The 15,091-nt window shown below is 48.4% G+C and overlaps 1 protein-coding gene across 1 annotated transcript in view; it reads right to left on the reverse strand.

Annotated features, from left to right (window-relative positions):
• SREBF2 (sterol regulatory element binding transcription factor 2) overlaps positions 1-14,248 on the reverse strand; it is a 60,561-nt gene extending 46,313 nt beyond the window's left edge. The window contains exon 1 of the mRNA XM_033865935.2: positions 14,019-14,248. Within this exon, the coding sequence (XP_033721826.1) occupies positions 14,019-14,106 (88 nt within the window). The 5' untranslated portion in view covers positions 14,107-14,248. The remainder of the gene's footprint in view (positions 1-14,018) is intronic.
• Between the last annotated feature and the right edge of the window lie 843 nt (positions 14,249-15,091).

Below are 15,091 nucleotides of genomic sequence, written 5' to 3' on the forward strand. Positions count from 1 at the left end.
TCAGTTTCTTACTTTCCCCTTGAATCCAGCCTGGTCATCCTGCTGGTTTTCTCAATAATGTTAATAAATCTTTGGTATGTGCTGATGATATATTAGTATAAGAGTTATGTTTTTCACCTTAAAAAATTTTATTTTGCCATATTACATACAGTAAGATATATTTTTGTGATGCTTTTCTTTTTTTAAAATTTATTTATTTATTTTTGGCTGCATTTGGTCTTCGTTGCTGCACGCGGGCTTCCTCTAGTTGCGAGAGCGGGGACTACTCTTCGTTGTGGTGCGCAGGCTTCTCATTGCGGTGGCTTCTCTTGTTGCAGAGCACGGGCTCTAGGTAAGCAGGCTTCAGTAGTTGTGGCACGTGGGCTCAGTAGTTATGGCTCATGGGCTCTAGAGCACAGGCTTAGTAGTTGTGGCGCACGGGCTTAGTTGCTCCGTGGCATGTGGGATCTTCCCGGAGCAGGGTTCGAATCTGTGTCCCCTGCCTTGGCAGGCGGATTCTCAACCAGTGTGCCACCTGGGAAGCCTTTTAATGCTTTTCTTATACCTTGTGTTCTACAAGCACCTAGACAAAATCTTCCACTCCCCTGTACCTCTCCAGGCACTAAGCACTCTGGTAGTTAAAAAAATCGGCATCGGGCTTCCCCGGTGGCGCAGTGGTTGAGAGTCGCCTGCCGATGCAGGGGATGCCGGTTCGTGCCCCGGTCTGGGAAGATCCCACATGCTGTGGAGCGGCTAGGCCCGTGAGCCATGGCCGCTGAGCCTGCGCATCTGGAGCCTGTACTCTGCAACGGGAGAGGCCACAACAGTGAGAGGCCTGTGTAACGCAAAAAAAAAAAAAAAAGAGTTCTGGTTATGTATGAAAACTGGGAAACAGGCCACCTATCTCTTAGGGACTGTGTGAAGGAAGTGTGGCAAAGAATCATATTAAAGAAGAAAAGCAGGAGGTCAAACAGGTAAACCAAGACTTAACTGGAAGGCCAAACAGCATGGGGATTCCCAAGTTTAAATTCAGAGAGAACTGGCTGTGGAATCAGCAGCACTGGGTTGTGAATCTAGTGATGTAATTGTTGTGCTGCCTTTGGAAAATTCATTACTCTCCCTGAGACTGTTTCTTTATTTATAAATATGGGAATAATCCAAACTCCAATGGATGCATATTAATATACAGAAATATGTCCAGCACGTAATAAAATGTATTTGACTTTTTCATAGTTTCTTTTTATCGTAACATTTGAAAAAGGGACATCTCTCCAGGTTAGATTCCAATTTAACCTCTGAATAAAAGCCAACAGTCACATTACTGATGTTTAAAAGCAAAAACAACTCAGTGACAAAGCTAATAAAACTTATTTTCTAATTAGAAATCAAATTTATAGTTCATATTTTATTTAAATGCACAGAAGGTGGTTATGACTAAAATTAAATTAATTTCATATTGATTCTATGTGAACAACATGATAATCAGCTATCACTGATACCTACTTAGCACTTTACACAAACCCAGATGCTAGTATTATTATTCTACTTTACAAGTGAGGAAAATAAGGTTCAGAGAAGTTAAACTACTTTCACAAGCCTCTCATGTAAGCTACAAAGTGGCTGGGCTGAGATCTGAATTTATATCTGTATTTAGGTTTGTCTGAGTCTCCCCTCTATGCACTCTATTTTCCCTACAAAACAAACATTTCTTGGATTTTACAACTTGGGAGAAAGATGCAAGACAGACCTGGAGAGACAGTAAAGTACAGGGAATCTGGGTGTGTGTGGAGGGGGGCACTTAATGTAATCCGTCTCATTACTCTCAATATGAAGTTCAATGTTAATGGAAGAAGATTCATCTCAGGGCAACACCCATGTAACTGACTCATGGGGCAGTAGAGAGATTTTTGCCTGACTGCATTTTGCAAGTATACCTCCCTCCCAAATTATTAAATTATTCTCCAAATGAGACCTTCTGCCTTGACAAGATGCTCCCTTCTAGAACACCTCTCTTTCTTCAAACAAATAACAAATCAATGAACACACATCCCTTAAGACATGCACTCAACAAACATTAACTTAGCCTACCATGTGCCAGACACAAAACTGAACACCTTCAAGAGGCACATGTTCTGGCAAAGAAACCCTGTGTAAACACTCGCCAGGGCCAGCTGCTGAGTGCTGGGATGAAAAACGGCACATGATGCAAGAGGAACCTGTTGGGAGTATGTTGCTTAAAAAGCTTCTGTTGTTGATTTTTACTGCGATTTATCTCATGTTTGTGTGTGAGTATGGGTGTATTTATAGACAAAGTTTAAATGTGATTTATTTTTCTTTACTAGAAAAGAACTTCATTAGCAGTGTCACCCAGTCGTAAGTCATGCCACGTGGCATGCGGGATCTTAGTTCCCTGACTAGGGACTGAACCTGAGCCCCATGTATTAGAAGGACGGAGTCTTAACCACCGGACCGCCGGGGAAGTCCCCAGTTGTTTCTGCTTTTAACACCTTGCTAGCAGCTCCACACGTCGCGGTATACAATTCAAATCACCCCATGAGGTAGCTTCAAGCACTCTTTTAAATGAGTTACTCTATGCACAGCACTCAGAACAGTGCCTGGCACAGAAGTGCCTGAAAGGGGTGATGGTGGTAGGGCTTGTTACACAGGAAGAAACAAGCCCAAGTCCAAAGAGGGGGTGCGAGGCAGGTGAGTCAGCGAGCGGCAGGCTGGGGCAGGAGCCTCCTCCACCCTCGCCCAGGCCCGGTGCTCTTTCTGCAGGCACCCTGCTCCAGAAGTCGCCCCAACAAGCACATTGGGGGGCTTCCTCTCAGGAGTCCCTCCACCCCTGGGGCTGCCCCACCTCACAGCAACTGGGCTCTAGAATGTCCCCACTCATGCGACAGTCCCACCCTGTGTCCTGGCCGGGAACCCAGGCCTCCAGCCCTTACCCAACACCAAATTAAAGGCATCAGATTTGTTGACACTCCCCGTTTGAAAGGCTGTCCATCTTATTCCATTTATTACTTTGAAATGCTTGCTTTTAGAAAGAGGTCAAGAACAGACTTTGAGAACAACAATTAAGAAGAAAAAACTCAAGCCAATTACTAGCAGTAATAATAAAAATAGTATAGTAATTGTTCATGTTTCCTGAGCTCTTACCATGTGTCAGCAATTACATTAAGCACTTCACACAGATTTCATCACTTAATCTCCACACTTTGAGATGGATGCCATTATTGCCTCCACTTGACACACAAGGAAGATGAGGCACAGAGACCTAAAGTAACTTGTCTAATGTCACGCAGTCCGCAGGTGGCAGAGCTGGGATTTAGAGTCAAGCTCTTAGCCACCATACTGGACAGATGCTTCGTTTCTATTATTGCATAGACGTCACCAGACAGAGCCTGGCATCAGACAGATGCTCAGTAAGAGCCTTGTTCTCAAATGAGAACGAATACCCCCAGCTGGGGAAGGGAAGGAGTGTCATCCCAGGTGTCCTGTAGCTCCCAACCCTTCGTCTGCTCCCACCCGCATCGCACTGTTCTCTCTTTCACTCTCCTGGAACAAGAGGCTAAAAGTTGAGGAACAGAGAGTAAGATGCCAAGGAACGCTCCCGCACAATCCTGTTCGAGGGCCTGGCGTCACATAATGCCAGGTGACTGAGTGTCCACAATGTCTGGCAAAAGCCACTTCTTCACCTGAACTGTCCTCCCGTGGGTAGAGTCTCCAGAGCTGGGGATCTCAACCTTTTTCAGTCCTTAAAGCATTCAGGCAAAAGTGAAACACCCCCAACGACTCACCAACGTACCCTTCCATTCATTACCACACCCCCAAATCTCCCTCAAACTAAGGACAAAAATAATACTTGCAAAGCAGGTTATTAAATCATGCTACAAACAGCCACCCAGCACGCGCATACAACTGTGCACTGCAGTGCCGGGAGTGGGACCCAGCATAGAGGAAGGGCTCCGAAGTGTCGTTTCCCTTCCCACCCCCAACCTCACAGGGAAGACGGAGAAATCCAACCAACTCCACAAACTATGACAAGGGCGAGAACAGACAGGTGCCTCACAAAGAAAGGGCTGTCAGAGGGCAGAGAGAGGACTGACCCATCCTGGCAGGCAGTGAAAGTGGAGCCTAGAAGGGTGAAGAGACTTTCATGAGTTAGAGAGAGGGACATGTATTGCAGGCAAAGGAAACAGTCTGAGCAAAACCACAGCACCAGGAAATGTCCTGGGAGGAGATGCAGCGGACAGCACATGGAACAGAGTGGAGAGGTGGAGCTGCTTACACTTAAGTTGTGAAAGGCCTTAACGGTGCCATACGGCATAGCACAGAAAACATAGTGGACATCTGCAACTTTTGTTTTGTCTGTCATCCTTCAACCCGACCCTCCCATCAGCACCCTGATCTTCCTTTTGGAGAACGCCCACTGGGTGGTCTTGGTGGTAAGGTTTCCTGCAGGTCGGCTCTGATGAATGCATGATCCCACCAGGAACATGACTCTTGCAGGAATGACCCCAGGAAGCAGAGACAAGGCAGAGATCGCTGAGGCAGCGCGGTCCTAAACAGGTTGCTCCAGGCTCTCCTCAGCTGGACTCTGCTGCTGAGCTGCCCTTGGCTCCAGCGCATTTTCCAAGTCTGACTCTCCAGGTTTTCTGATCAGTCTGTGCACCATCCTTCCAATAAACTCCTTTTCTGTTTGAGCTAGCCAGAGGCAGCTTCTGCTGCTTATCACCAAGCCTCCTGACTGACACAGGACACACTGAAGCAGGAGAGGGACCCAATCAAAGCTGTGTTTGAGGAAGACAGCAAACAACAGTCATCAAGAGTATAGCCTGCAAATCACCTGAGCACAGTGGTCAAACCTTTCAAAGTGGCTGTACCCCGGTGGGGCTCTTAGGCACATTAAAGTTTGAGACCGTCTGTTCTACACTGTACTATGGCCACAGTGAATCACATATGCCCAGAACATGCCAAATTATTCCCAACTTTGGTCCAGCTCTGTCAAAATGAACATTTTGCCTTTCCAAATTCTCCTTTCTAAAATGCTGTTCACTCACCCTTCACAACTCAGCTCAAACGCCAAAGTCTCTGTGAAGATTTTCCTACTTCCCTTCCTTAGTGCTCCAAAAACCTGGAGTTTATTCCTCTGTTCTGGCCTCTTCTGCATTTTGCTTTGTATTCTGACTGGCTGCTTAGATGTCAGCTCCGTGAAAGTTGGGACAGTTTCATTCATCTCTAACACCCCAGAGTCTAGTGATGTGCTGCGAATGTAGTGGATACTCACACTGAACTGGAATGAACAAAATTTTTTTAATTAAATTTAAAAATTTTAAAACAACTACTGACCAGAACAGGGGCTCCTAGACAGGCTTCCTGAGTCAGGGCATCTCCCACCTCATTCCCACAGGGCAGGGAAGAGTACAGGAGGCCATGTCAGAAGGCCCAAGTTCAACTCCTGACTCCACTTCATGAGCCCAGTAAACCATGGGCAAATCATTTTATCTGTCTCTATGTCTTCATCTGCAAAATGGATATAAATGGATATAAAAATCAAGCGCCTCACAGCACTGTTAGGAAGACAAATGTATCAGAAGGACTTCTGTAAAGTGTAAGGCCTCGTAGGAATGTCCACACTTAGGAAGAAGCATTATTTCCACTTGTTGCTATGGGATGGTGAGGGCCTGAGCTAAGAAGACACCGGTTTAACAAGGCAGTTCCACATCTGGTTCAGTAGCCAGAGGAATTTCATCACTGTTCCAAACTAGACCCTGAACCCAACAGACCAGATGCAGAAGCCAGATTATAAGGGACATTTAGACATGTATTCATTAGCAATTCCAAAGGCCTGAGAGATGCAGAAAGAGTCCTGTTTTCCAGTTTCCAAGCCCTTCAATGGTTTAGGATTAGTTTCTAAACAGAGGTTCCCCAGAGAGCCTTACTTTGAGGCCCAGGCTCTGGGATCTGCTACTCTTTAAAAAATTCCATCATGTCAACAAAGTTTAACCCTTGAGGCTTGTGGTCCAGAAGTGGAACACTTTACCCTGTTCTGTGACTGCTCCTTTGTGTCCCATCCACCACCTTCAAAAGGAAAAGAACAAACATTCCAAAACTGTATTCTAAAAAAGGGCCCTTGGTCCTAAGAGTCAACTTGCAAACTGTAGTTCCTCATTCATTCTCAGATAGAGTCAAAGAGAATGTTATTTTCTGCCCTCTTCCTTTTATGTGCTGTAGCTCACTCAAGTCTTACAACACCTGTGATGCAGACATCCCCACTCCCCACCCCACAGCAGAAACTAAGGGTTAGAGAAGTGCTGCAGGACCCAGGGGAAGTCACTTGAAGTGCCCAGCACAGGGCAGACCCTTCCTGATAAACACATGTGGTCTGAATGTGTACCTGAGCAGAGGATCCTGGGTCTCTCCAGCCTCAGCCCACCACTCCACCTTGTGTTCACAACTCTGAAGCCCGCTACATCAGATGGGGATTTGGCATGGAGTAGAGGAAAAGTACATGGGTTTTGGACTTGGACTCGTGTGGACCGAGGTCACCATTTTATGACTTACTAGTTGTGATCTGGGTCTCAGTTTCTTCATCTGTAACACACCGTGGAATTGAAGAAAAAATTAAGAGCAAAAGACAATGTAGGTAAAGGGCCATACACACTGTGTGAGGATAGGGACCTTGCTTACCCTGCTAGTGCTGTACCCAGAGCCCAGCACAAAACAGGCCCTCTGTAAGGGTCTTAACTGCAGGTCTAACCAGACATGGTGCTGGGCATGTAGCGGGTGCTGCCTACAGTGTGATTTCAAAACCTCATGAAGGATGGAAAAGTAGCAGTGACTGCAGAGACAGTCAGTAATTAATAAAGAATAAGACAGTCACCTTCACCTAGAGAACTGATGCACCTCAGGATAAATGATGGTACACCTGTAGGATCAAGATGAAACGGTCCCATATTTGTTATCAAATACAGTGTATGTCTGTAAGAATCACACAATGGAAAACAGCAATCACAAGTCAATTTCAGTCCTGCCCAACAAATAATCACGGAAAGCCCACCCAACTAGCTCAGAAAAACTACCACAATTGACTTTTAAAAGTTCAAAGGAAAGTATTGTGAGAAGTGAGGCTATTCATAACAAAAGGGCATTTCCTAAAACGTCTGCAGATGTTGGTGAAAGGTGGTCTGAAGAGAATCAGAATGAAAGGAAGCAACTTCCAGAACACTATTTATAGGAATGGAGAGCCCCAAAGAATTTTTATGCGAGGATGGAGGATGCACTGAAATTCTGGGGCAGCAAGGGCTGCCACCAAGACACCAAGAAAAGGAACCCAGACAGGAAAGAGTCCCACTGAAACAATGTAAAGCAAGAAGTCATTTTTCAAGTCCCCCAAGGCAGAGGGCTGAAAATAAGGAACTGCTGCTGTACCTTCAGGAGCAATTTTAAAAGTATAAAGAGCAAGCAAACCAGACAAAGGACCACTCCAAGAAACCAAAGGCAGCAGAGGAGTAAAACAGCCGCAACCACTAGGGTCCTGGGCAAGCAAAGGGAACATTAGAGGCACAGGAAGGGATTGCTCAGAAAGTTGGTGGCTGCCCAATGACTGTCCAGTGGTCTCAAGTATAGAAAAGAAATATGAGGAACCAGGAGGCCAGGACAGAGGGGTCTATACATGTGCATTGTTGGGGGGCTGGGGCAGCATCAGCCCTTAACTGGCATACATGTGGCAAAGAGACAGGCAGAATAAGGGACTAGAGTTCCAGACTCTAGCTGGAAGCTGAGAAGGACAGGCCCTCTCCTCCACACTGGTGGAGGAGTAAACTGGTACATCTAGTGAGGAGAGCAGTTTGACAGGATCTATCAAAACCACAAATGAGCCAGAAGAGGATGTTAGTACCTGCCCCTTCCTTTCACATGTTTTATCTCATTTGACTCTTACAGCACCTATGGTGTAGATATCACCACCCCACCCTGACGCACACTTCCGGTCATTTATCCTGCTCCAACACCTGCACATGTGTGAAGTGACGAATTTACACAGCTATTCGCCACAGCATGTTTTTCATAGTGAGGCTGGAAACACCCTCAAATGTCCAGCAAAAAGGGACTGGATGAATTACAGTGCATCCATACAATGGAAAACCATGCAGCAGTGAAAAAGACTGGAAAGATCTCTAAGGTACGCTGTTAAGTGGAAAAAAAAGGGTAAGCTGCAGAAGAACACAGCTTAGAGCACGTTATTTGGTAAAATAAAAAGGGGGGCAAAAATGAAAATCCATACTTGCTATTTGCTTCTATTTGCATTAAGTTTTGAAGGATGTAAAAGAAACTAAAAAATTAATAACTTGGGGTTGTGGGCCCTAAGCAGATGGTGACAGGGCTGGGGGCAAGACTTTTCACAGTACCCTTTCATACTTTTTATTTTGTCATATGAATGTATCACCTTTTTGAAAAGATGAAAATATTTTCCAAGTGGTAAGTTCCAATCACCACAGTAATTTATAACACTGGAAAAGTTTTAAAAAATGAAAGGGCTACAGCTGGCAGTGTGTAAGAGCTGTCACCCAGCTCTTCACTTGAAGAGTCCTTGACGAGAAACACGCACCAACGAACTGACTCCAAAGTGATCTGCTCATCTGTGTTCAGGGCAACAGTACTTATGTTAATGAAAAACTGCAAATGATGCAAATGTTCCACGGGGACATGGATAGGTATTTGCCCCCTCAGATGAATTACACTGGATCACAGGCAATTATACCTCAACTGTTTCAACATACAGCAACCCGTAAGTGAAAATGCTGTAACATTTCATGTGCACGTTAATAAAGTTCAGACAAGAATCCAGCAGGATAGACAATTTGATATTCAGGGAGCGCTATTTGAATAAAGTTGCTTAAGAACTTCTTTTTTAAATTATGAAATTGAGAAAAGAAAAGATCTATTCGATACAGGAGCAAAAATACACTTTTTTAAAAATGCCAAGAAAAAATGCCAAGACCTGAGCTGAGTATGAGAATGACAGAAAAGACTGACATGAGAGGCAGGCAGCGCTCAAGAACATTGGACCAAAGGCCCAGGTGTGAATGCAACACGTTTGTCAAGGGCGAAACCAAACAGACCCAGGAAGAAGGAGAAACCCCAGGAGACTGGTTCAGTGGTCTGAGCAACCCTAGAAGATGTATCCCACGAAATGGAACCGGATGAGACCAGGCGCTAAAAACTGGCAGAAAATAAATAAGCTAAGAGCAGCAGCAGCTCTTTCAAGCCAAACACTAGCAACAGTGATATATGTTCTAGTGTCAAGAGAAAGCTTACATCTTCAAAAAGGGGTAAAAAGTAGATCTCTGCTTCACCTCACTGAGCAGTTTTTCCGAAGTATGACTCACTGGAGAGACACGAAGCCAGTTTCTACCCGTCTCCTCGCCTCCCTGCCAGTGGTGTGCTGGCCACACCTTCCCCGACACAGGCTGGCCACTCCGATCTTCCCAGTGATGTGGACACCTCGACTAGGGGCCCACCCAACACCTCAACCTGAAGCGCCTTCCTTTCCTCGTTAGACACACTTTTACAGAGCGCCTCTCCAGTGCCTGACTGCTGGGAGAAGCCAGCAGAGGCCCAAGACAGTGCCACCCAAAGGCTCAGGAACAGCAAGTTACTCTGAAGCCTAGGGCACAGGGTGGGCTACCAGCAAGAGGACTGTATGAATGTAGGTATCTGACTTTGTGAGCCCTTCAGAGCCCACCAAGCAGGGACAGTGACTGACAGCTCAGCCCATCAGTGGACATCATCGTGGAGTTCAGAGCACCAAGGACAAAGACAAGAGCCCACAAGTTTTCAGAGAAAACGTGTCACACACAGAGGGTCAGGAATTAAAATGGTATCAGATTTCTCAACTACTGGAAGCTAGAAAACAATGAGGCAATGCCTTCAACCTAAAATTCTAAACCCACCCCAACTATCAAATTGGAGACGTCAGAATATATTTTTAGAGGTAAAGCCCCACATATTTACCTCTAAAGTACACTTCCTTAGGAAGCTACTGGAGGATGTGCTCCATCAAAACAAGGGAGTAAAAAAAAAAACAAGAACTAGGGAACAAGGGCTTCAACATCGCCCCCGACCCCGGGTGATGGTTAAGGGTAGACCCAGGATAAGTGTGAAACAGCAGACCTAGACAAGCATCAGATGGGGCAAAAAGAGGGAAGGCCCCAGGAGAGACATCAACAAGGGCGATAAAAGGAACTGACTGGACTTCCCTGGTGGAGCAGTGGTTGAGAGTCCGCCTGCCGATGCAGGGGACACGGGTTCGTGCCCCGGTCCGGGAAGATCCTACATGCCGCGGAGCGGCTGGGCCCGTGAGCCATGGCCGCTGAGCCTGTGCGTCCAGAGCCTGTGCTCCGCAACGGGAGAGGCCACAACAGTGAGAGGCCCGCATACCGCAAAAAAAAAAAAAAAAAAAAACTGACCACCAAACTGAGTTTCTGTCACAAGATTTAAGGCTGCATTAGTTACGGGAACATGGAAAGTAAGCAAGTGAATAAATGGGGCTACTATGAGCGCTAGGAAAAAACAAACAGCAACAAAAACCGTAGAGGATCTACCCAAGAGAAAAGAAAACATATGTCCACAGAAAAACCTGTACCCGAATGCTCACAGCAGCTTCATTTATAATAGCCAAAAAGTGGAAACAACCTAAATGTCCAACAACTGATGGATGGATAAACAAAACACGGTGCATCCATATAAGGGAACACCGTGCTGCAACACGGATGAACCTCAACGTTATGCTAAGTGAAGAAGGCCACATATTGCATGATTGCATTTATATGAAATGTCCAGAATAGGCAAATCCATGAGGACAGAAAGTAAATTAGCTCACCGAAAAGTTGCTTCAACCTTCTCCACGGAGAACAGCTGCCTCTACTTGTCCACCCGCCCCCCGCTCACTCCTGACTTCGTTCTGGTTTACCTGGCCTTGGACCACCCCATCTGACTGCTGTGTCAAAGGTGGAACTCCTAATTGCCAAATCCCATGAGTCCTTTCATAGTCTTGTCATCCGTGCTGTCTTCTGCAGCACTATCTCCATCATCCACTAACTGCTCCTCAAAAAGCTCACTTCCCCTTAGGTTATTATGTTTCCCTCACCTGATGTGACCTCCGGTTCCATCTTCTCCTCTCACCTCTATACTCAACTCATCAATATGGGTGGGTGACTAGTCCTCAATCTCCATCCCCAGTTTTAACCTTCTCCTATCTGCCTCCCATTTCCTACTAGCACCTCAATTTCAGTCCATTTAAGACAAATTTTCATCACCTCCCCAAACCAGCTCTTCCTGCTAGCTTCTGAGCCCTCCCAATGCCCAGGATCAAAGCCTTAATGGGATCTTAGGATTCCACCTCTGCTCTGCCTTCAGGGCCAAGTTTCACTGAGGCCATGTCCTGCCACATCCAGCACCTTGCACAATGGCCACTTCTTATCCCCATCCCATCACCTTCTTAGGATCATCACCTCACATCCACATGGCTACCTCCTAGAGGCTGGCATGTGCTCTCAAGGTGACACATACCCTCTCTCCCCCACTACCCACAGCATCTCTTCTTCCTCACCCAACCAGCTCCTAGAAGCATCTGGGCTGGCCAGCTCTGACCTAAACCAACACCAAGGGCTGAGTCTAGTATAACTTAGAATCCTGCCTAGCTCAAGGTCCCTGGATTCATTCAGGCACCCCACAAATATTTAATTCTAGGTGAAAGAAACAAAATGCAAGGCCCTGGCCCTCATGGGGCTGATGTTCTGGAGGGAGATGGATGGGTAAGTTTTCAGGGATATTTGTGCCTGCAGACCACTGGCCTTCAGCCCACCCAACCCTTCTTTCCTCTAAGACCCACATCCAGGGCCATCTCCTTGGTGTGGTCTTCCTGGTAAGCCAGCCTTTACCAAGCTCCCTCCACACTTACTTTCACTAACTGCTCTGCATAACTGTGAGCTGTTCTATACTCAGCACTACAGTTTTACTATTATTCATCTCAAACTCCACAAAGCCATAAAATTCTATCTTTCCTATCTTTTCATGTTCCCTACAGCTCTCACTTGAATACTTGTTGACCAGTGAAGACAGGGAGCCATTTTCTCCCAAATCTAATATGGAGCCCTGTGAAGCCATGGAACCACTGTGGTAGTTTCCACAACATACATATTACTCAGAAATCTATAGGGATAAGATTAATACTTAACTACCAGGTACTTTAACACATTACAAATTAAGATAAATAAGAATCAGTTTTGGAATGGGAATGCAAAATGCACATGAATTTCTTTGTGTGAGGTTGCTAGTGGACAGTTTAGGACATGCTCCTTACTGGCTGTGTAACCTTGGGTAAGTTAATGAACTGCCTTGAGCCTCAGTTTCAGGATCTATGAAGAGGGGATGAATGTAGTATAACAAGCAGTCTCTACCTGATGGTACTTGTTAAGGATTGAGGACATTAATGTGCAATGACTGCTTAACACGGTGCCTGGCACATTAAGTACTCAAAACATGTTAGCTGCCCTTAAGTTCCAAGAACCTCCCTCCCCCATTTGCCAACACATTTCTGTATTTCTGAGCATTCAGTGGAAAAGTCTGTAGTTAGACTTGGGGCGTCATTTAAGGGTCTTACCACACTGTCTGTATGACCAAAATCAGAAAGAAAAGTCAGGCCAAGGGGTGAAATGTTACAGAAGCAAAATGGGAAACGGATTCTTTTGAATTAGCTGTTGCCACTATCTCTTCCCCTGGAAGAGAATCTTCTGCTGCCTCGGTTTCCTCATCTGTATAATGAGATTGTAGTCATCATACCTGCCTGCAAGGCTGTAGTGAGATCTTGGACATGAAAGCACTTTGTAAACTCAAGAGCACAATGCACCTGAGTTACTGATTAAGAGTATGGGTTCTGGACAATCTAAAATGAGCGACCTTAAACAAGTTAACATTTTCTGGCCTCACTCTCCTGTAAAATGGGAGCAAAAAGAGTATCTATCTTAAAGGACTGTAGTAAGGAATAAGTGAAACAATTTAAGCGTTTGGGGCCTAGAATATCAGAAGAACCCACCTATTCAGAGTTATTATTATGATGACTAACCTATTCACTGGACTCCTCGCCCCCAAGGAGCAGGTGAAAGCTTGATGGAGCAGCGACACCAACACTGGCCCAGGAACTGTGCTCCGTAACCAGCTGGGTGACCTTGGGCAAGTCGCTGACCCTCTCCAAACTTTGGGTTCCGTGATCACAAAATGATCCCTGTGCTCCTACCAGCTCTTCCTCTCCGCTGTTAAGGTCGCCGGAACAAAGGCCACCCGCTCCCCAGCCTGTCCCCGAGGGGCCACAGCTCAAAATTCCTGCTGCTCAACTCCCTTTGCAGCGCAACAGCAGGAGCGCCCGGGTCTCTATCCCGGAGAGATGCGTCCACACTCCGCCGCCACCGCTCGCTTCATCAGAACTTGCTTCTGCAGCCGCTCGCTGCCCAAAGTTTTCCCAGGCGCCAGGAGACTCGGCCCTGTTTCAACCCCGGGAAGACCAGGGGTGAGGGCGCAGAGCCTGGGGTCCCGGCCCGGGGAACCCCAAAGCCGCCCACGCGGTCGGGAGTGGAGTGACAGGTGCGACGCGGAGCCACTGGGCGGGCAAGCGTGACCTCGCACCGCGCGTGTAGGAGCGCGAAGGAGGCAGCGGTCGCGCGCTCTCCTCTGGCTGCTCCCGCCAGGCCCCCGCGACGCCCCCGGCTCCGCGTTCCCGACCCCACGACCCTCGCTGCGCTTCCGGACACGAGGCGCCCCGAAGCAGATCCCGCGGCCTGCCCGAGCGGAACGGCCGGGAGGGGCTCAAACCCACAGCGCCCGGAAGGGCTGGGGACAGCCGGGTCGACCGCGCCTGCAGGGTCTTCCCGCGCGAGACGGGGCTGCCGGGGGGTGGGCGCACGCGCACCCGCGCGCGCCGCCGTAACCCCTTCCTCCCCGAGCGCCCCCGCACTCCCACCCACCCACCCACCACTCACCGTCGATGTCCCCTAGGGTCAGCTCGTCGCCCAGCTCCGTGAGCGTCTCCATGGTCTCCAGACCGCCCAGCTCTCCGCTCCCGTCCATCGCCCGGCTCGGTGCAGAGGAACCCCTGCCGTCCCGCTCAGGGAGACGCGGGGGCGGTGCCGCCGTCACCGCCCATGACACCCAACAGCCCCCGCCGGATACCGCCTCACCGGCCGGTGCCAGCCGCCGCCATGTTTGCGCCGCGCGGGCGGGGCGGGGCGGCATTGCCCCGCCCCAACCCGCGCCCTCTGTGGCCCCGCCCCCAGGCCGCGCGCGCCCCCTTGTTTGTTGTCAATGGGACCAGGCTTGTCCTGGCCAATCGGCGCGCGAAGCGGCGCGTGGGGTGATGGCGCGTCAACGATCAGCAGCTCAGATTTGCATATCGAGGCCCCTCCCCTGGCGGCCTCTTAGCGAATGCGAAGAGAAGCCTCCAGGTCCTCAGCCCAACCTCCTTCCCGTAGTTTAAAGGAACCGCTCCCTTTTCTGTTGGTTCGGCTCCACAAGCTACTCCATCCACCCGCTGGGGAATGAAGGGTTAACACCTTCCACCCCGCCCCCGCCCGCTGGGCGCCCCCAGAGTAAGCCTTGAGCACATTACGTCATCGTCCCAGCTGTCTCTCCCCCACCCTAGCCCCGGTCCCCCCAGCCCGCTTGGGTGGCGGGTAGAATCAAAACTGGACCCCAGCACTGGGGCCCGGAGGAGTATGGAGATCGTTCACGTCGCGTTTCTCCCAAGCCCCTTACGAAGGCGGCTACCGAGGCTCGCGAACTGCCCAAGTACGGAGTGTATTTTACAAACTCTGCGCCCTTGCACCTGCCGCGACCACGCGCTTACTCCAGCTGCCTCACCCCGGGTACCTCAGAATCTCCTGCAGTCCTTTAAAATAACGCCAGTGCCCGGAACCACCACAGGCATTCTGAGGTGGGTTCCGAGCACATCTTGACAAAGTTCCGCAGGGATTTTGAGGCGCAACCCACCCACGGATTCCCACTCCTTCAGCCACCGCACTTCCAGTGTTGCAGTTGGTCACGATGTAAACAACTG

This window comes from Tursiops truncatus, chromosome 11 (genome assembly GCF_011762595.2).
Source record: "Tursiops truncatus isolate mTurTru1 chromosome 11, mTurTru1.mat.Y, whole genome shotgun sequence".
Lineage (NCBI taxonomy): Eukaryota > Metazoa > Chordata > Mammalia > Artiodactyla > Delphinidae > Tursiops > Tursiops truncatus.